Source organism: Podarcis muralis, chromosome Z, assembly GCF_964188315.1.
Source record: "Podarcis muralis chromosome Z, rPodMur119.hap1.1, whole genome shotgun sequence".
In the NCBI taxonomy this organism is placed as follows: Eukaryota; Metazoa; Chordata; class Lepidosauria; order Squamata; family Lacertidae; genus Podarcis; species Podarcis muralis.
The window spans coordinates 26,012,377-26,034,718 of record NC_135673.1 but is presented as its reverse complement, the minus strand read 5'-3'; the positions used below and the strand labels follow the sequence as shown (position 1 = coordinate 26,034,718).

At 41.7% G+C, this 22,342-nt stretch overlaps 1 protein-coding gene across 3 annotated transcripts; it reads left to right on the top strand.

Moving 5' to 3' along the window:
• The first annotated feature begins 44 nt into the window (after positions 1 to 44).
• On the top strand, positions 45 to 22,044 carry ATG4A (autophagy related 4A cysteine peptidase). 3 transcript variants are annotated; one of them, XM_028715599.2, is made up of 13 exons: positions 45 to 199; positions 7,457 to 7,531; positions 8,532 to 8,603; positions 9,441 to 9,539; positions 10,155 to 10,256; positions 10,998 to 11,070; positions 13,031 to 13,110; positions 13,651 to 13,838; positions 14,109 to 14,187; positions 16,654 to 16,799; positions 17,256 to 17,312; positions 19,430 to 19,541; positions 21,017 to 22,044. In XM_028715599.2, exons 1-13 carry the CDS (start codon positions 190 to 192, stop codon positions 21,079 to 21,081), a joined length of 1,158 nt encoding a protein of 385 aa, XP_028571432.1. In that variant the 5' UTR covers positions 45 to 189; the 3' UTR covers positions 21,082 to 22,044. The 3 variants fall into 3 exon arrangements, with proteins under 3 accessions (XP_028571432.1, XP_028571433.1, XP_077778548.1); XM_028715600.2 differs by having other exon boundaries at positions 58 to 199; positions 7,460 to 7,531; XM_077922422.1 differs by lacking the exon at positions 45 to 199 and adding an exon at positions 6,551 to 6,656.
• The last annotated feature ends 298 nt before the right edge of the window (positions 22,045 to 22,342 follow it).

The window sequence follows — 22,342 nt, the reverse complement described above, 5'->3', positions numbered from 1 at the left end:
GGACTCCGGCTTGGCCGACGAGGCCGCTGGACTGCAGCTCCCGGCGTGCTCCGCGGCGGCTGTCGTGGCGGCGGTGTTGTTTTCTGAGGGGCGGAGCAGCGAGAGGCTCTCGGCAACGGCAGGAGGGCGAAGGAGGGAGGAGGAGGAGAGGATGGTGGCGGCGGAGGCGCTGGTTGCTGAAGGCGAAGGATGGAGTCCGGTGAGGGGCTGGCGGGGGAGGGCGCGTGTGAGAGGGGTAGAAGCGACCCTTTCCCACCCCCTGTTTGTGCCTGTGAAGCCCAGATCTCCCCCCTCCCCTGCCTGACCGTTAAGTCCGCCTGCTTGTTTATACCGTGTTAAGCCCAGCTCAGAGTAGACCCACTGGAATTAATGAGCCTAAATTAGCCCGCGCCCATTAGCTTCAATGAGTCTACTCTTGAGTAGAGATTTGATGCAGCTCAGTGGTGCCCAAACGCAACATGTTCGCTGCTTGCTTGGGAATCACATATAAAGAAGGAAAAACTGAAAACTGGTGCTGTTTGCCTGTGCTTCTTTATATCTATCTATATCTGTATGTGCGGGTTGTGTCCAACTAAGTCTTAATCGAGAGTAGATACACTGAAATAAATAAACTCGAGTTATTCCGTGCCCGTTAGCTTCAGTTTGAGTAGGGCTAATATTGGATGTGATTCATAAACATCAGCATGTTCACTATATGAGATTGCTCGGCATCATGCGTGGGGGGGGGGGGTACTTAAAACTGGGTCGGTCGGTCTGGTTTGTTTATATGTGTGGATTCTATCCACTCGGGATTCTGGTATTTTTAAGCTAATTTGATACATTGTTTGTATTCCATATTTATATCCTGCTTTTCTATTAAAACGAAGTATTAGAGCCAAAAACAAAAAAATAAAAAACCAATAGCAATGGTGGGTGAAGGGAAGAAATGCAAACCGGAACAAAATGTACAGCTGACCTTACTCTGTTGTAAGAATAACTGATCTTCTGGTTTTGACAGAGTATGGAAAGATGGTAGGGCTCCTCACCCTAAATCACAATTGGTTTCACTGGCCCTTTTCCCTGTGTGCTGCTGTTTAAGCTCATAGCTGAGGGGCATGACAAGATTGAAGTGTGTGTGAAAGGAGATAATTCCCTACAGCATCTGATGCTACTGACAAAATCATAATTTATTTTTGAACATTCAGTGTGCTTCATATTGTGTCAGTCAGTACAACAAACCAGCAAGGTTTCTCCTATGAGGATGAGAGAGAGAGAGAGGCTTGCTAAGCCTTCTTGCTAATGAGTCCATGACAGAGGTGCAATTTGAACTAATGACTCTCTGAGTTGTAGCTCAATCTCCTAGTTAGCATCAAGAACTTACAATAGTCGATACCTTCCTTTTATTGGAGGGGAAGGAATTCCACTGAGTGCATGCCACCACAGAAATATCCTACCTTGGGTTGTTGCAGCTAATAGTGGTACCAATAAGAGAGCCTCCTTTGATATCTTTACAGATAGGCACATCTGTATGGTAGCAGCATTTCCTCAGATATCCCAAGTTATAGAGGGCTTAATATATCTGCAAGAGTACCTTAAATTTGTCTTGGTAACAAATTGACAGCAAGTACAGCTCCTTCCTGATTGATTAAATATGGTCATGGTAATAATAATAATAGGGACGCGGGTGGCGCTGTGGGTAAAAGCCTCAGCGCCTAGGGCTTGCCAATCGAAAGGTCAGCGGTTCGAATCCCCGCGGCAGGGTGCGCTCCCGTCGTTCGGTCCCAGCGCCTGCCAACCTAGCAGTTCGAAAGCACCCCTGGGTGCAAGTAGATAAATAGGGACCGCTTACTAGCGGGAAGGTAAACGGCGTTTCCGTGTGCAGCTCTGGCTCACCAGAGCAGCGATGTCACGCTGGCCACGTGACCCGGAAGTGTCTCCGGACAGCGCTGGCCCCCAGCCTCTTGAGTGAGATGGGCACACAACCCTAGAGTCTGGCAAGACTGGCCCGTACGGGCAGGGGTACCTTTACCTTTTAACAACAACAACAACAACAACAACAACAACAACTTTTATTTATACCCCGCCCTCCCCAGGCTCAGGGTGGCTAACAAGCAATAATAAAAATAAGTTGAATGAATACAACTTAAAAACAAAATTAAAATATAACATTAAAATATTGAAACATTCAGCTGCTGCCTCATTGTGCAGTAGTTGCAGCTCCCAAACTTTCTTTTAAAGGCAGTCCTGTACAGGGTACTTCAATTAAACCAGTCTTGAGATTACCAATGCATTGGTCACTGTAGTCAGAACCTTCTTTTTTTGGGAACCATCAATTGTATCAAAAGCATCATAGAGATAAGGTTTGCTGTGTTCCTGGACTAGGCCGAAACCCAAACTGGAACAGATCTACATAATTTGTTCCCTCCGAGAGTGCCCCACTTAAAAGACCACCACCTGCTTTCTGGAATAACAACACAATCCTAACCATGTCTACAGTACTTAGAAGTAAATCCTGTTGAATTCATTGGGGCTGATTTCCAGGTAAGTGCAGTTAGGGCTGCAACCTAAGCGAAGTTTATGAGCAGTTAGGGCTGCAACCCCAGGGGCAGACGCATATATTATACATTGCAGGAATCTAATCTGGAGTTTACTAGAATGTGGATGATTGGCCAGGCTCATTTTGTTACAGCAGCCTTGACTAGTGAAAGGTGCCATGTGCCACTGAGGCCACTTGAGCCTCCAGTGACAAAGGACTGCAGTGTTGTTTACTGCTATTAAAATGAGTTAGAATTTTTTATGATCACCAGCCCAAAATGCAAGCATAACAAAGCATTCTTTTTACCATTTATCTTGAATCTTTCAAAAAGTGATCAGTGGTATTGACCCACCATCACAAACTGTGTTATTTTCCCCAGCCCATGTAATAACAACTGACTATATGTGCTGACATATGTCTAGTTGAATAAGTTCTGTATGAAGTTGCAAATGAACTTGCAAATTAGAAGGCTGGGGTCCAACTCCAAAAGACAAGTTGAGGCTGCTTTCCACCACTTATTCCTGCAGTAATCTATGTCCAGTAAAAAGAGCTGTAGAGTTACTTTTGTAAGCCTTAAGACTCCCACATCTAGGCTCCTCAGCCACCTCCTTGCCATGCTGATGTCATTCTAACCCACCCTGCGTGTTCCTGGCTGCAAGCCTCTTTGTGGTTTCTGTGCCTGAAGCGTTAAGTATAATTGTGGGAAATTAACTCTAGTTTCCCCACCGTGTCTAGTACTTGAGCTGCTGAGTCCATTTGCAAATCCTGAGGCTTAGATTGTGTAGGGTGGGATTGGTTACTAACATAATCCAGTGGTGTCCCTATACAACAGTCTTGTTGCATGTTACAGCATTGTCACAACTCTTACCTTACAAAAGAAAACATCATAGTTCTGCATAACTTGTAGTGCAAATGGTTCTGTTCAGTTGATTTCTATATGTATTAGCCCTATTCTAGGATTTTGAGGTGGTTTGCTTTAATTTTATGATCACAGCAACTCAGAAATTGTTTAAGTTAAGAGATGGTGACTTGCCAAATTTGTAAGATCTATGACTAAATGGGGAAGCATAAATTCAAACAAAGTTTGCTTTGTTTTAACCTAGTTTTGCAGTGAAAGCAAAGTTGCTTGCCTACAACTGGAGACAGAAATGTTACAGCATGACACATAATACAGACAAGACATACAAAACTTTTATATCTGTCAAAAACTCACTCTGACTCTTATTTTTATTTCCAAACTTTTAAAAAGGGCTATCCTTGTAGTAAGGACTTGGAAATGAGAGAAGCCAAACCTTGCCAGAGTTTCAAACGTGAAACGATGAATTAAGAAAATCTATTTAGTTTTATTTTAAATGTCACAGTAGACTTTGTATTAAAATAACTGCACAGTCTTAAGTTCGAAACCTAAATGGTTAAAAATTTCCAGTTCCTTTTGGAAAAATAAACAGGACTCGGGCAGTGCATGCAAAGAGTGTCATGCAGATGCTTTTACGTGGGAAATTAAAGTATCAAAGGTTAGTTCATGCCTGCCTTTATGGCATTGGTGAATGATCAGTCTGCGCTGCAGCATATTTTTATGCATAGGAAAAGTCAATTAAAATGTCTGGTTAATTTTTGCTTTATTTATTTGCTTATTTTTCCTCATTTGTATCCTGCATCTTCCAAGTTATAACTAATCAAGTTATTAATTGCAAGCTCTGTGTCAACCCCCTCTTGTTTTTGTTTTACTCAAAAAGTAATTATTGAAACTTGAGATTTTCACTATACGTCAACGAACTATGTTTTATCTTCTCAAATATTTTTATCACACCTTTTCATCACTTGATATATCCACTTTAAGTGGATTATCCCTCAGAAATAACAAGAATGAGAATCCTTGATGTTACTAAGAGCTGAATCAGGTTTTTAAGAATCACATCACTACACACACATACTTCTTTTGCTTGAAAACAAATAGTATTTCATGACACTAAGCTTAGCAAAGGAAGTTGCTGAAAATGAAAGACACAGAAGTCTGCCTTTTAAACCATATCATGAACTGCAGAATTGCTGACATTAGGCTGCTTTGACCTTTTAAACATTACACTTGCTTGTTTGAAGGAGCTCACAGCAGCAATTTAGTGTTACATCTTATTCTTTTCTGTTTTAGTACAGTTCGTTCTAGTTGAGGTTGTAGATAGTAGTAGCAGTAATTTCAGTATGGTGTTACATACTGCTTTTGGCTGTGACTTGTTATTGCTTGTTTAAAGGAGCTCACAGCAGCAATTTAGTGTTACATCTCATTCTTTTCTTATTTTAGTATAGTTCGTTCTATTTGAAGTTGTGGTTAGTAGTAGCAGTAATTTCAATATGATGTTATGTGCTGCTTTTCGTTGAGACTTATTGTCATAATAAAAAAGAATGCAAGTTACATTTTTTAAAAGTGCAAAAGAGGGGAAAAGCAATGTGATGCAGAACCAGAACTCTGTCTTCACTAAAACTAAATATATTGGGATATATACAACATTACTCATACTTGGAGAAAATCAATTGAAATAATTGAGTGCAGTCTATTGCTGAGTTGTCTATCAACCATTATTATTAGATAAGCTTTTAGCAGTTCGACTTTCACAGTAAAATCCTTATTATGTCCCTCTTAAATGAACATAGTTTTATATTTGATTGGCCAAAAACTAAGCCAGTGTTAAGAGTAAGCTCATTTTTTGTCTTTGGATGTGTAAAGGTAAAGGGACCCCTGACCATTAGGTCCATTCGTGACCAACTCTGGAGTTGAGGCGCTCGTCTCGCTTTATTGGCCGAGAGAGCCGGTGTACAGCTTTTGGGTCATGTGGCCAGCATGACTAAGCCGCTTCTGGCGAAACAGAGCAGCACATGGAAACGCTGCTTACCTTCCCGCCAGAGCGGTACCTATTTATCTATTTGCACTTTGACGTGCTTTCGAACTGCTAGGTTGGCAGGAGCAGGGACCGAGCAACAGGAGCTCACCACGTCGCAGGGATTCGAACCGCCGACCTTCTGATCGGCAAATCCTAGGCTCTGTGGTTTAACCCACAGCGCCACCTGCGTCCCTTCTTTGGGTGTGTACAACAGTTCTATAGGGTGGTCACTTTTACTTGCATTTTACACACGAAATAACTCTTGATTTCTAGACAATGAACAGTTCACATCCAACCATGGTAGAGGTGGAAACTCAGTCCAGGTCTAGATAGGAAGATGCCTGTTTACAGCTCAGATTATTTCTCCATCTTGTCCAATATTGTTGGGTAGTGGTAGTGGCTGGTAGTGACTCATCAGGATCTTGGGGAGAGTGGGGTCTTTTAGTAACTTGTCACATGATCCATTTGCTGCCATGGATTGAAGTTGGGACATTCTGCATATCAAACATGTGGTCTACCAACAGAGGGTCCTACCCCAAAGCCTCCTTAGTAAGAAACAATCTTCCTCATTTTCTTATGTAGTTATAGTACTTAGTTGTCTGGAAAAGTAACATCTGGGCAAGACTATAGTTAAAGGTTCTGGATCTCAAGCATTCTTTTAATGTTTTACATGTAACACAGAAAAATGGGGTCTTACTATTGTTTAAGATTCTATTTTACATTGATGAGGAACCTGTGGCCCCTCAGATGTTGTTGGATTCCAACTCCCATCATTTTTGGATATTGTCAGTTCTGCCTAGGGTTGGTGGGGGTTGGAGTGCAACAACATCTTAAGGAATACAGATTCAGTACCCCATGTGTACTGGATTGAGTATATTAATAATAATAATGCTAATAATTTATTACTTATACCCCGCCCACCTGGCTGGATTTCCCCAGCCACTCTGGGCGGCTTCCAACAAGAGATTAAAAATACATTAAAACATCATTCATTAAAAACTTCCCTAAACAGGACTGCCTTCAGATGTCATCTAAATGCCAGATAGTTGCTTATTTATTTGTCAGCTGATGGGAGGGTGTTCCACAGGGCGCGCGTCACTGCTGAGAAGGTCCTCTGCCTGATTGCCTATAACTTTGCTTCTTGCAGTGAGAGAACCGCCAGAAGGCCCTCGGTGCTGGACCTCAGTGTCTGGGCAGAATGTTGGGGGTGGAGACGCTCCTTCATAAATGAAGCCATGATTCTACTTTCCCCGCTATTTAGTGTGGTAACCCCAAGAATATGTTGTTTCACATCATAGTGAAGAAATGGAAGCATTATTGTAGGACAGTCCCCCACATTTTAAAGATCAATTTTGTAAACAGCATGTATAGGAAAATGTCTTTCTTTTCAACAAAAAATAAGGAATTTTGAAAATGCATATCAGGTCAATGAAGATTTTTTTTCACGTGAAAGGACTATTTTGTGAAATGGAACATTTCTTTAAAAATAAGCTTATTTTCCTCTCCTGTCACCCAAGTTCTTTGTTTATTTGTGGTCTCAGTTCTGCAATGCCTTTGTTCCTGATACTATGACTAACTTTATATCTGCCATTGCTATAGTAATAGACACTTAAAAAAACCCTTAGTCCTAAAGGCAGGGACTGAACCTACTTTCGTATTGTTAAGCTGTTGCGTATTGGGACCCTTTCTCAGCTGATATGATCACAGCATACATGTGAAAATTAAAACATACAAATCTATCTCATGCACCTTTTACATCAGCCAAAATAAGAAATTTGCAAATGATAGATCATCATGTTTAATGCTCAGCTCTTACCACATAGGATCTGGTTTCAGTTTCGGCAGCAGTGTTGCAGTGCAAATGGCAAAGGCTATAGTCTGGCTAAAAGTAAGAGGTCTAAATTCCAATGTCCGAAAGGGTAAACAAAGTGTGACGGTGTGGTAAGAGGTTCATTAGTTAGGAAAGAACTGAACAGGTACTAAAATTACAGGGGAAACAAGGGAATAAATGTTCTACATGTGTGTTTATTTTCCAAAAAATATGAAAACCTACTTTTTATTTTAGTAGACTATGTAGAAGAACTTCCTGAAACAGATGAGCCTGTCTGGATCTTAGGAAGGCAGCACCATCTTAAAACAGGTAGGAATGGAAGGAAGCTGTGTTTCTAAGGTCCACAAAGCTTTTGTGGATGCTTAGTTTAAGCACCTCATGTTTCTCACTTTGTATTGCGCCCCACTGTATTAATCTGTGTAGAGAGTAGAAATCTTGGAAAATAAATCTGCTGTCTACAATGCCCAGGGTACTAATGCTGTAAACCAAAATGACATTTAGGGGAGGGTGCTATCTAGAGAGCATCCTTACACAATATACTTTTTTGTCAGGTTTTTCACATGTGACTTGTGTTATTTCTAGCAATTGGATGATTACGGCCAAACAATCTTTATTTGATAGGGTGGTCTTGACTCTTGAGAAAGGGAATGGTATTGTGACACTTTCTTGGGTGAAAAAACAGCTTGGGGGTGATCATGTGCTGAACAAGGACAGATGGAAAGAGATTTAAAGGCCCTCTTATCAGGATTGCTCAAGATTGTGGAATCAGAGAAATAAAGCAGGGGAAAGAATAATGGAACTCTGTTTGAGAGATCTGCACTTCTGCAGTGAACTGTGGAAGCAACTGCTCCAAATATTGACGTCTTTGGAATACAAAAAGGGAAGTTAAGAAGGAAGTGCAGACTTTTCTACAAAAGGGGGCTACTTTAATATACCGTATTTTTTGCTCTATAAGACTCACTTTTTCCCTCCTAAAAAGTAAGGGGAAATGTGTGTGCGTCTTATGGAGCGAATGCAGGCTGCGCAGCTATCCCAGAAGCCAGAACAGCAAGAGGGCTTGCTGCGCAGCGATCCCTCTTGCTGTTCTGGCTTCTGAGATTCAGAATATAATTTTTTCTTGTTTTCCTCCTCCAAAAACTAGGTGCGTCTTGTGGTCTGGTGCGTCTTATAGAGCGAAAAATACGGGTATATAGATCCTTGATCCTCTCTTAAGTTGTTCATGTTCAGCAGTGCAGCAGCAATCACAAATACTGAATTTGTGTAAATTTGTAATCTGAACTCCCTATTTTTAATGCTTTTTTAATTCTAGAAAAATCTAAGCTTCTTTTGGATATAAGTGCTCGTCTTTGGTTTACCTACAGAAGAAAATTTTCACCAATTGGTAGGTATGCTTTCTAAGATGTGTGGGTTCTTCTCCTTCCCTTTGTTCTGTTCTTAAAAATATGACCTGTGTAAAGGAATGAACAATTAGTTCAGGATGACAGCACTTGCAGCCTTTGATCATTTAGTGCATGCTTTTTAAAAGTTTGCTGTATCCGGGCAGAGAATTACTTGGTACAGAACAGGTCCTGACACTTTTAGGCTTTTGCCTTGATCCGTTGAGGCCTTTGCAGCCTAGCAATTGCTTTGGGTAGCATTGGTGGGACACACTTAGATATTTGTTGCGCTTCCTGATATTGGGTTTGTTCCAATCACCTTCCTTTAGGGGGGCCATCTGAACTGCCACTAGACTTTCAAAAACCTTCTTGATCTTCTACCCTCTCCTTTGTGGCTCCCAGTGATCATATGCTATGAGTTGGGTGTGGGTCTATACTCTTACATTTCCCAACTCAGTGCTCTCCATATGTTTTGGACTAAGATTCCCATCAGCCCCAGCCAGCATGGTCATTATACAGGCTGGGCTTGATAGGGAGTTTTAATCCAAAGCATATTGAGGTCGCGAGATTGGGTAAGGCCGGATGGCATTAATCAAACTATCACAACATTCTTCCAGAATTTTGGATTTATGATCCACAGCTTAGGTTAAAGCCTACTTGTTGGTTAATGCACTTCACTTGGTCCTCCACTGCATTTTCATCATGCTAAGAATTATTCCAATAGCAAACTATTGTGGGTACTAAGCATTTTTCTTTTATGTGAAGAGAAAAATCAAAGGAAGGGAAGCAGTCTATGTTGTTTCTTTTGGTAAATTCATAAATGTGGTGATTCTTGACCCCAGGTGGCACCGGCCCTTCCTCAGATGCTGGCTGGGGCTGTATGCTGCGATGCGGACAGATGATGTTGGCCCAGGCTCTGATCTGTCGACACTTGGGGAGGGGTGAGTGTGGTCTTTCACCAGTAGATTCCCAGAATGGTCGTGGTTGTAGGAATGAGAAATGAGTGAGGGTGAGGGGTGTCTGAGTATGTTTTATATTGTTTGGGGTTGGGCTTCAGTGCCTCATCTAGTTGATTCTAGAAAGACTAGAATAAGTTTTGCAAAGAGAAAATATGCTATTATGTACAGCTTTCCTAGTTATATTTTAAAATCAGTTTTTTCTGGATCAGAAATTATATTACCTGGTTGTGCAATTGTAATTCTTTTTTTAGTAGTAAGTATTTTAATTTGTCTGAATTAGTTTTATGATGTATTTTAATTAATTGATGCCTGTTTTTATGTATACTGTGTTATTTATATGATGTTAGCCGCTCTGAGCCTGGCACCGGCCAGGGAGGGTGGGGCACAAATAAATTATTATTACTATTATTATTATTATTATTATTATTATTATTATTATTATTATTTATGCAACCCTGATTTGTAGCCAATAATTTAGAAAATTACAGTAGCTATCATAACCAAAGGTATACATGTATCACCTACTGCCATTGAACACTACTTTTCAAGATTATGATAGGATACATATTTAAAATCTAGAATAATTTTCTCTCTAAGATTGGCATTGGGAGAAACACAAAAGGCAACCTGAAGAATATCACAAAATCTTACGCTGTTTCCTGGACAGAAAAGACTGCTGTTATTCTATCCATCAAATGGGTAAGAGTTGGCTTTGAGAATTATTTCTTCCACCCTTGTTTTTCAAACTTTTAGTGTACTTAAACTTCTGTTAGCATAATTTTAGTGTGAAAAATGCATGTATGCCTTCAAATGCTATAAAAGTTGCAAATCCTGGTCAAAAGCATAGCAGTGCAAAAGAGAATGCGTTTTTGTGTGTGCACACACAAATATAGAAATAATAATAATTGGGTGATGAGGCTGTAATTTAGAATACAGGTTCCCAAATCATTTGTGTCATGAGAGCTCCCAGGTAAAAGGCATGATTCTGAAATGTGAGATTCATTGAGACATATGGACCAGTCCACTAAACCACAATTTGTCTTTATCCATATTTTAATCAGGAACATGCCTCTCCCTTGCTGTATAGTTCCCTCTCATGTGACTCAAATAAGTCATATTATGGCTTGTCATGTGTTCTGAACTTTGAAGGTTTGTTATTGGCTTCTTTTTGGCTTACTGCTAGTGGTCTGGGTTCAGACACTATAGCATTGCTGCTCAGCTTAAATCAAGCTTAAAATATTTAGCTGAGGTTCTTAGTCTTGTGATAACATTCCAGTGTGATCCTTGATACAGAACAAGTTTCCATCTCATTTGTGTGAAGGTAGTCCCAATTTCTAATGGCTTTGGAATGTGTGCAATGCAGCCTAAAAGAATGTGCCATTCGACAGACTGATGCTTCTTATTTTTCTGTGTGTCTGTTTCTGTTTCTAATCTACACAGCACAGATGGGTGTTGGTGAAGGGAAGTCTATTGGGGAATGGTTTGGACCAAATACTGTTGCCCAAGTGCTCAAGTAAGCAAGCAAGCATGTATATCTTGTGTGGAATTTAGATGGAATGGAAAGACAGTTTAGTTCCACTTATTTAACACTGATACTCTGCTGCACTTTCATAACATGAAGGTTCTCCCTGGAGATAATGGTGGTGGTGGTGGTGATGATGATGATGATTGACTCTTCTGGCACATTAACGATTAATTATTGTGGCATGAACTTTTATGCACAAGCTTCCTGGCTTTGTTACATTAACACCTGCAATCGATCTTGATTGAGTCCTGAACCAAATTGCTGTCCAGCTATTTCACACAGCAATCCTACTTTGTAATTTTTTAAAAAATAATGGTGAATAACAGTCAACAACAGAGTTTCCTACTATTTTCAGTTTTGTGTCCATTTAGTCTTTGCATGGAGACTGACTTGTTGCCCCAGGCAAATGGTAGAAGGTCCTTGTTGGCAGATAGCATATATTCACTGTGGGATGAAGAAGTGGAGCCTCTGATGCCCTTTTTCCAGCACAGCACATAGTTATCAATTTTATCCAGAATATTTTTCTGAGGCAGGTTAGACTGAGAGATAGTGACTTGCCCAATGGTCACTCATTGAGCTACATGGCATAGTAGGGATTTAAAGCCAAGTCCCCTGAGTCCAGTTCGCCAACCATTGCATGACTTCAGCTGTCCTCCATAGGCTATGCACTCCTAATCACCAGACTATCTCTTGCATGAATCAACAACTTGCAGAATTGATCCATATGATAAAACAGGGAAGGCAAAACCCCTCTAGGACAAAGTTTCTAGTTAGCATCACAACTTGCTGTTGTGGTCTCTGGTTAGATTTTGAAGCAGCTCAGTATTCTGAGATACGTATTGTTCCCATGTTATAGAATTTATCTGTCATTACTCGAAGCACTAAAATTTAAATTGCAGCTTTAAAAGCATGGGGACCTGTTGAATAAGAACAGCCTGAAATTCTAAACCTGATTTAAAAATCCTATTTTTAAGTAACATTAAGCTGGAAAAGCAATGTATCTCTTCTGCATAAGCAGTTAACAGAAGATTGAAATATGACCATACTTGGGGAAGGTTAGTAGTGGCAACTGAATATTGGCAGACAGAGAGATAAAAATTATGTTAAACTGCCAGTCTCTTGTATTAATGTAGCATAGCAATCCTCATCTTCAGAACATTTTCAATAAAAACAAGCAAAAGCTTAATAATTTGAATCTCAGAAATCAGGGATCCAGATTAGCACCTGCAACAATAAAAAATTATCTCCTGTTTTTCTTTTCCTCCTTTAAAGCAGGTGTGGTCCTCCAGATGCTGCTGAACCACAACTTTTGTCATCCATGGCCATTGAGCATGCTTAATGGGAATTGTAGTTCAGCAACTTATGGGGGATCAAATGTTCTCCATAACTTTCTTAATGGTTTTGTGCAGACCTTTTCCTAACAACATTTATTTATTATATTTGTAATCCTTGCATCCCACTTGCATCCCTGAGAGGCTCTTGAAAGTAGCTTATAACAAATTTTTAGAATGAAAATCACATTCAAGTCTTGTGTCAATCGTTGTGTCCCTATGGTACCTGAATTATTTAGGTGGCATTTCCTGCCCTAATCCTAATCCTGCCATAATCTTCCCTGTTGTTGACCTTTGGCATCAGCCTACTAAGTGCTAGAGCCCAGTGATGTATTCTGTGGCAAGGGAGTGTGGCTAAGCAACGGGAACTCACTCAGCCCCTGATGGAGGCAAGTCTTCCCTTGCTGGCTGTTGCCACTTCCCACTAAATCATGGGACTGAACACTCACAGACAATCCCACTATACTGGTGTGCAACTTTATCCATGTATTTGTAAAATGACCTCTCCTAGAAGTATCTCATTTATTTAAGACTCTTCCAGTCATATTGAAGGCAGAGTGTTGGCCTCTGAGTGGCATGGAATTTGGACTTACTACTGTCTGTTTCCCCACCCCCAGGAAACTTGCACTATTTGATGAATGGAATTCCTTAGCCGTTTATGTGTCTATGGACAACACAGTTGTGATTGAAGATATCAGTAAGTTATAAGCACCAGCTGTTTAACAGAATTTCTGATTCACCCAGGCCTTAAACTGAATTGGAATTTAGCTCCAGTCTGATTTTTATTCCTTGGAAAATATGAAGATCAGTACAAGCATGCTTGGATACAGATTATCAGCTAAAAGAGGACTAGTTTCAGTCTCAGCCATACCACATGAGAATCACCATGCTACGTGTCACAATGCATCCGCTGAACAGTTTGATTGCTATTTTGTAATCAGTTTCTTTAGAAAACTCATGGTTTGCTTCTTTACATGAGCTCTAAAACTTACAACTAGCTTTTCCATGCTTATTCTAGTTGTGCAGACAGAATTACCACAATTTTCTTCTTAACTACTGGTTCCTTCTGTAAGGAATGTCTTTGCTGTAACCCACAAGTATTTGGGGACACTGAACTGAGTATTCACTTCATAGATAAGTATAAGATGTGTGCACACAGGAATGGCTCCCTCCATTAAAGTGAACAGCTAAACTCAAGTGAACGGACAATTAGGTTTTATTGTCTCTTATTTCCCAGAGAAGATGTGCCGGTTTCCATCCCAGAACTGTTCCAGTACCCACTGCAGCTCCCTGTCACACAGGAGTGTGCTCAGCCGAAACAAGAGCCCTATGGGAATCTGCTGTGGTTGGAAGCCGCTGCTGCTGATTGTACCTCTTCGCTTGGGGATAAACCACATCAATCCGGTTTATGTTGATGCTTTTAAGGTACAGCTCTCTTATAGTTGATGTGATTGATCTGGTCAGCTTAATAGGAGTGTTTGGAAATGTTTTGAGCAGTTGCAGGTACTTTAATAACTAGTGCACATACATATGCATGGTCTGAAGGAGCACAATGAAACAACTTTGCTCAAGCTAAAGAGGTCTGGGTCTGTTTAGGGCCTGGGGACTCTGTATATGCTGCCTTCAGTTCCATCATGGAAGAAAGGTGGCATATAAATGTAATAAAGTTCTTCTTCTTTATCTTTCAATCTGTAGGAGTGTTTTAAGATGCCACAATCTTTGGGAGCTTTAGGAGGAAAACCAAACAATGCCTACTACTTTATAGGATTCTTAGGTAAGGAAAAATAAGTGGAGTGCCAAATAAATACCTTTGCTTCTGAAGGATTATTTTAAAGGTGAATTTGCTAAGTAATGCAGGTGGGCCTAACAGCCAGCTGCAATAAGAGAGCATATAAACGATACTCCGTACTGCTTTATAATGCATCATATACTCAGTAGTTTGCTTTGAGGCTGAAGAGCCAAAGAAGTTGTGTGATCAGGCTTCTGTCACTAGCTAGGAGACTGGGGCCACAGGGAGGTTTCACCCTTTGTCTCTCTGGATGAGGACAAGAACCACCAACTGCTGTTCAGGGAAAACACCAACAATCAATGATCAGCCTGACTCAAAACCTTTACTTACTTTTATCAAATTTTCACAAACAGTACAAAAAAAACGGGCCCTTTCTCCATCCTCTACCTCTTCCCTCCACTGCCCTTTTATTGTGTGTCTTCCTATTTAATTTGTAAATACATTAGAATATATAATATGAAACGATGCATGAAATCTTCCCTCTGCACACATGTGTATGTGCGCCCACCCACCCGATCAGTCACCCACCCACAGTCCTTTCTTAGGAAAAGTTCAAGATAATGGTGTCCCATATCTGTTAGTAGTTATGGCTAATGGCATGGATAGTTTAGTTCTTGATAGATAAATGCATCCATTGATCAGTAGGGCTTTTAAATAGAGTTACTCTATGAAAAGGTGGTTAGCAGGCCTTTTTGAATGCTAACTCCTCCCCTGTCCCCAGGAGGAATATTAGATTGGGCCTCTAGTATACTCCCTACCTCACTTCTTTGTTCTCTTACTCCTTTCTCTTTGGGGAGAAGTGAATGACCAAAACATCACTATTTGTATGTGGATTTCCCTCTTATTCTGGAAAGTTAATTTCTCTTTAAAGAAGGGTTAAAAACCACACATTTGTGTATTCAGTTGTTCACTTTTCTCCAGAATGAAAACTTGGTGGGGAGGAGCTCATTCCCAGTCTGTCCCCAGGGGATGTGGAAATGGTTAAAGACAAAATTATCAAAACTAAGTGTTTTCCAGTTTGTTGCTGTTATTCTCCTAGAGTCAAGATGACAAAAAACTGATCAAGCATCTCTACAAGACTGTGCTCTTGAGTGCACTCAGTAGTATTGTGCTGTAAGTGTACATAAGGACACTCCAGGCTCAGCCTGGAGGCAAAGGCAAGCAGATCAGGCAAAAAGGCTCACAACATTCTTTCATATACCAGAGAAAGATTCAGGTGGATAGCCGTGTTGATCTGTCATAGTTATAATAAATAATAAGATGAAAAATGAAAAATCAAAAAATCTTTTTTAATAATTCCAGTGGCACCTTTAAGATCAACTAAATATAAACTTTCACGGTATGAGCTTTCGTGTGTAATACACACTTCGTCAGAGAAAGGTTAGGGAAAGCATTTCCTCTATTCACAAAGCTTGCCACAAGACATGCCCTCTCACAGCATGGGACATCAAAACATGGGTAGGATTGGGTGGTGATCACAGTGGACATGTTGCTAATTCCCAGTTTGGAGAGTGAAGTTGAAAATACAGATTGCTCTCCTCTAGTCTACGTGAGAGCCTTTTGAGTTTGTGCTTAATGAGCAGCAGGTGCCTTTCTTAATGGGAATAAACTATTAAGGTTATTAAGTATTATCCAGATATCATTGTGCTGACAAGTTGCAGTGTTGGGAGTATGAGAGCAGATGGTTTGATCAGTTCAAATCACTGTATGAAATCTAGTCCTTCCCCAAAGCACTGCTTTGGCTTCTCCAGCCCACCTACTCTTTTAAGACCCTTCCTCCAAGCAGTTTGCAACCTTTCCTGTCCTATGCAAGTCTTCCCCCAGCTCATCTTTGGCTACTTATTTTCTCTGCTCCATCTCTTCTCTGCCCTCATTCTTTTAGGTTCCTTCACCTCTCCTTCCTTCAGTTTCTTATGTCTGAGCTCAGTTCCATTTCCTTCAGTCGCCCTGACTCATCCCATCTCCCCTTCTGGTCCTTGGTCTCCCTGCCTCTCCATCACTACTTTGCCTTTCTACTGATGTTAGCATCAGCACCCCTTGTGTTCATAGACACCAAAGGTCTCTTGCTGCCTGCACTGCATTGTTCCTTCCTTTTCATTATTGTGTATCTCTTCTGCGGCTTAATGGTAGAGCACAGATTTGTGTGCAAAAAGGTCCCAGATTCAATCTCTGGCCTCTACAGTTAGGGCTTGAAAAGACTCTCGTTTGGGGATCCTGGAGAGCCACTTCCCATCACTGACAGCAATACTGGGATGGCTGGATCAATGGGGAAGCTTCCTATATTTCTAAGCCCCTGCTTCCTACATTTGGCAGCTTCTTTTTATTTTTCTTCTCAGTCCACTGTCTCGTCTGCCCTACCTCACCTGCTATTAATGTCCATACAGAGTGCAAGACTGAATGGCTTTCAGTTCTACCCATTTCTGACAAACTGCTCTTGTTTTACCCGCACAGGAAATGAGTTGATCTACTTGGACCCTCACACCACACAGATTTTTGTAGATTCTGAAGAAAATGGTGCTGTAGATGACCATAGCTTCCATTGCCAGCAAGCACCACATCGGATGAAGATAATGAATCTCGATCCCTCTGTAGCTTTAGTAGGTGTTGGCAGGAGTGGATGTCTGTCACCCTGACCTGCAGCCTTGCACCCCTGTGGTCCTTACTCCACACTTTTGTCTATTCTTGTCTTCACAATTGGAACACGAATGCTGTCCCACCCTATCATGCACAGGCAGCTAACTTTACCTTATGTCAAGGCCCCCTGGTTTGGTTACATATCTAAACTGCCCAATATTTTGTATACTGGTTAATTTAGCCTTACATGTTAATGCCATTTGTGGCCTTGTTCTCTGTGTTTGTTTTGTACCACTTCTGACTATTGACGAGGGACTTGCATGACCAATCATGGGGGAATTATTATAATGTTCATTCAAGATGCCATGAAAAGTAGTATTTGGACAGCTGGATCTTGCTCTTCCCCACACCAGACTTCTGACTGGGTACTTTTTGCCCCCAAATTATATCTCACTTAAAATATTCTTGTACCTTCACAGGGATTCTTTTGTAGAGAAGAAAAGGACTTTGATAACTGGTGTAGCCTTGTGCAAAAGGTAAGCATTAGGAAGCTTTTTAACTGGCATAAGTTCCCCTTTAAAATGAACCTCTAGGTACATTAGGTGGGGTGAGATGCATGGAATAATATAACCAAGGAGAGGCTGTTTTAAATTACTCCCCATTGTGGCCCTCTCTGCTCAGCAACACATTTCTTTGTACTGATTTGCTAATCGGCTGCAGTGGTGGCATAGGGAAAATGGATGGCGTGAGCCAGCATGCACCCCCGCAGCTTGTGTAAAGAGGTCAGCCAGGGCCCAAAGTATATATGGATCTATTGCCCAGGTTACCGTATTTTTCACCCTATAGGACGCACTTTTTCCCCTCCAAAAATGAAGGGGAAATGTGTGTGCATCCTATGGGGCGAATGCAGGATTCAGGAAGCTATCCCCCCAGCCCGGCAAGCTCCCAGAGGGATGCCAAAGCTGCGTGCACCTTCGCCATCACTCTCCGACCCGTTCTGGGGGCTGGGGTCGGGGGAAGCTCCGGCTTCCCCCGCCTGCAGCCTCGCAAGCTCTGAGAGCGATGGCGAACGTGTGCACACCTTCACCATCACTCTCCGACCCGTTCTGGGGGCGGGGGAAGCTCCGGCTTCCCCCGCCCGCAGCCTCGCAAGCTCCGAGAGCGATGGCGAACGTGCGCGCACCTTCACCAGTGCTCTCGGACCCGTTCTGGGGGCTGGGGTCGGGGGAAGCTCCGGCTTCCCCCGCCCGCAGCCTCGCAAGCACCGAGAGCGATGGCGAACGTGCGCGCACCTTCACCAGTGCTCTCGGACCCGTTCTGGGGGCTGGGGTCGGGGGAAGCTCGGGCTTCCCCCGCCCCAGCCCCGCGCCTGGGGGGGGGGTAGAAATAGTTTTTCCCCCTTTATTCCCCCCCCCCCAATCTAGGTGCATCCTATGGGCCGGTGCGTCCTATAGGGCGAAAAATACGGTACATTCTGATCTGATATCTAAAGTGTGTGTGCTCTTGTGTCATGTCTTCATCTGCCAGCCCTGGTTTGTGAGTGAGACACGTTATTCGTGTACAGGTGCCTGTTACTTATGAGATCTTCTCACTGCCCTGGTACTTGTTGAAAAGCAACCCAATGGTATGTGAGTGTGAGACTGTGGCAGACCACACTGTTTGACTTTGGAAGTAAAAAAAAAAAAAAAAGTTAGATGTAATGTAAGCGCGGGACGCGGGTGGTGCTGTGGGTAAAACCTCGGTGCCTAGGACTTGCCGATCGTATGGTCGGCGGTTCGTATCCCCATGGCGGGGTGAGCTCCTGTCTTTCGGTCCCAGCTCCTGCCCACCTAGCAGTTCGAAAGCACCCCTAAGTGCAAGTAGATAAATAGGGACCGCTTACTAGCTGGAAGGTAAACAGCGTTTCTGTGTGCTGCGCTGGTGCTGGCTCGCCAGAGCAGCTTCGTCACACTGGCCATGTGACCCGGAAGTGTCTCTGGACAGCGCTGGCCCCCGGCCTCTTAAGTGAGATGGGCGCACAACCCTAGAGTCGGACACGACTGGCCCGTACGGGCAGGGGTACCTTTACCTTTTATAATGTAAGCACCTTGTTAGTGTAGATGTTGCTGAGCTGGGTGGACCAACAATCTGATGCCGTATAGGGCAGATTCCTATGTTCCTTACTAATTCCTTACTAGTACTAGTTCCTTACTAATTCCTTATTTTTAATAATAATAATAATAATAATAATAATAATAATAATAATAATAATAATACAAATTTTTATTATTTATACCCTGCCCATCTGACTGTGTTTACTTATTTCTTTGAATAAGTTCTCCCTGCAGTCATAGGACATAATGTGTGGCTTTGCAGAAAAATAAAATCGAGGTGAACATGACCTGCTGCCTGAGTTTTGCTCAGCTATAAAAGCTCCAACTGTGCTTTTGTGGTGTCACAGATATTTCAGTCATGAAAGCATTAAAGTGTGAGCATTGATCATTAGACTAAGAAGTGACTACCTAAGGACTGCGCAAGCGATGATGATGATTCTGTAGCACAAGAGCACAAACTGTCTACTACTTCCAGTTGTTAACTTCCCGTATAATTCAGCTATGTTTTCTGGTTTTGTTATTGCAGCACACATTTAAAAATGAAATATTGTTCTCCCCAGGAAATACTTAAGCAACAGAGTCTGCGAATGTTTGAGTTGGTTCAAAAGCATCCACCGCACTGGCCCCCTTTCATACCTCCTACAAAGCCAGAAGTAACCACAACTGGAGCAGGTACAGGATTGTGTTTAACTTCTCCCCCACCCCCCAGCAACTATATATATAGAGGGGGATACAGAGAGTGAGATGGAATCTTGGTTTGTGAAGTAACAAATGTTCCTATCTAACCCTTCCTCACTTTTCCTCCTGGAGGCTGTAGCCATTTCCATATGTTGCAACACAGCAGTGGCATCTTAAAGACTTAGCAGTTTCATTGTGACATAAAGTTTTGTGGACTGGAGTGGGATTTGTAGCCTAAACAAGCTTATGGCACTGTTAGACTTTGAAGGTACTGCAGACTTTTGTTGTCGTTCCTTCCTCCCACTGCTGTGCTCTTTCTGAAGTCAATGTATGAAGCTGTGTGGTCAGCCAAGGTTTTCACTAGATGAACACACACTAATTTGTCATCCCTGGGAATGGAATCTTTTTTCCTTTTGTTATGCTGTGACTTTTCTGGTTATCTTGTAGTGAGAGCCACAGAGAAATTGGTCCTATGGATTGGTGGTGATGTGATGGATTCCAGTAATGTCAGCAAGACATTTTGTGGTTTGTTTAAATCACAATGGCACTGGAATCTTTTCCAAAGTACTCTGAAGATTCAGCCCATCCTAGGAAATTGGTGCACCCAGTTCTAGTTGTGGTAGAAACACCCAAAATCTTAAGTAAATACATATAAAGCACAGTGCTGCTTGAGAGGAGTTATCTTTGTCTCCCAACAGATGGGATCCATTTGGAACTGGAATTCCCCGTGAAACAGTAGCAGCAAATGAGACTGATGCAGACCTTGCAGTTTGAAGGCAGGATTGTGGGGTGGGGTGGAGTGCAACTGGTCTTCATGTCAAATGGAGTCCATAAGCTCTGGAACAGGGGATTTAAAAGGGAGATGTGGTAAATCAAGTGTCTTGCATCAGTGTGGAAAAGCAGAAAAAAGGATTGCACTAATGCTGATTTGGATGTAAGTAGAAGGTCATAAAAGTCTCTAAATGTGGTGAAAGGCACAAGAACAAGAACAAAGCTTGCTCTTTAAGGAACAGCAAGTTGCACTTTGCAGGTTGGAGACTGCGGGAAAGAGACCCACAGAAATTTATGTGACACAAAGGCAGCTTTTTAAAATGAATCCTTGCTGAAGGTACAGAAAAGTTTGCTTTAAAACTGAGCCTTAAGCCTACATGCTAAGAACTTTGGATTGTGCCCAACATATCTCTGAAGAAGAAGGGAAGACTGTCATTCCCACATATTCCATGGGGCAAAAGTTAAAGGAGTACAGTTTAAAAAACAAATCTTAATCTATCATCTCCTTTCTTGAAACTTAGACAATTGCAATAAATAGCTAAGCTTCCTTATCTTTGTTACATTTGGAAAAGTTTGACATTTTAGTGTTTATTTGTTTTTTAATTAGGGAGGCTTGCCATGGTAAAGTTTGTAAATTTCTGCACAAAAGTCAGAGGTGCATGCTCTTGATAATAAGTTGTTTTTTCCATTTCCCACAGAGCTCATTGAGTCCACTGACAAACTATTTGAATCGGAAGAAGAGTTTGAGATCCTGAGCGTCTGAAGGAAGCTTCAGTTGACCTTGTGTGTGCCCATGTGTAGCATATGAATTGACTAAGACCACGGCAGCCTTTTCTCGCCCCAAAGTGCCTGCATATAAACAGTGAACAGAGCACAAGAAATGACCAGTAACTGGAACTGAGGACAACAGTTTTGAAAAGAACTTCCCAGAAGTGAAAGTGGACATACCCCTTGCCCCAGCCCCCCACCCCCCCAGTTTTTTAAGAATGTATCTTGCCTGAGGAAAATGAACTTTTGGGGGATGAAGGCAATGATGATATTGAAGTAAAGACTTCTATATTGCTGGGAATTGCCTTGAAGGCATTGATATCTGGATGGCTATTATTACTCAGTGTAGTATAATGCAAGAGTTCTGTTCACACTGAAAGCATGATGTAGAGGTAAAGGTGTGTGTTTACCTCTTGTTTCTTCACCTGGACTGTTTCATAGGAATAAATGTTTTTATAAGATCAACTGCATCAGGGGAAAAAAGACCCAATGGTTTTGTTTAAATACATTTCTGCAACCACACTTCAAAAATAAACAGACCTAAATGTTTCTATGAAAGGAACTGTCTAATAGATACAAATTTTGCAATTGTCCTCCTGTTTCTAGGAGTTAAATAAATGAATGGGGGACCTGGAGGGCAACCCTCCAGCCTCCTAGCCTCTCCCCACTTGCACTCCTGGAAAGGAAGTGAAGGTTCGAGAGTGCCAGGAGCCGCCTGCTCCCTTGGTATGTTCCTCCTCCTCTGTAATTTTCATGACATATTTCACCTTGACCTTAGGTTTAAATCATTATGGAAACTTTCTACTTTGGTTTTTGAGTAAAAAAAAGTAATTTGTTTCAAACTGTAATTTTATTTATTTTATAATATTTACAGTTTTCTCTCCTCTGTAAGAGCACTTTACATGTGCATCTAATAAATTTCTTAAACATTTAATAAATTAAATGCTAGATTTTGTGAGTTGTTTGGGACTTTTCTTAACCACCCAAGGAAGTTCTCTGGCAAAATGAAAATTACTGTCTCTTCCCCTTTGTTACTACTTTGACATGGTCAGGCATGGATGGTGTAACTTTTATAGTCCTGCGATCCTAGCAATGCAGTTTTATTTGCAACTTGAGGTTTCCCCCCTAAAGGTTACTTTTGCTGCACGTAGCACATTTATTTCTCCTTGGTGCCATAATCATTAGCACTTTGCTTGTTAGGTTAGCTGCTTGTGTAAAAACAATGCTTTGGGCAACCATTATGAGCATCTTATTAT

Excerpts from the sequence above, each read along its gene's own strand:
- ATG4A (XM_028715599.2), top strand. Across the intron at positions 7,532-8,531 it reads GCAGCACCATCTTAAAACAG|AAAAATCTAAGCTTCTTTTG; the intron begins GTAGGAATGGAA and ends TTTTAATTCTAG. Across the intron at positions 16,800-17,255 it reads TCGATCCCTCTGTAGCTTTA|GGATTCTTTTGTAGAGAAGA; the intron begins GTAGGTGTTGGC and ends GTACCTTCACAG.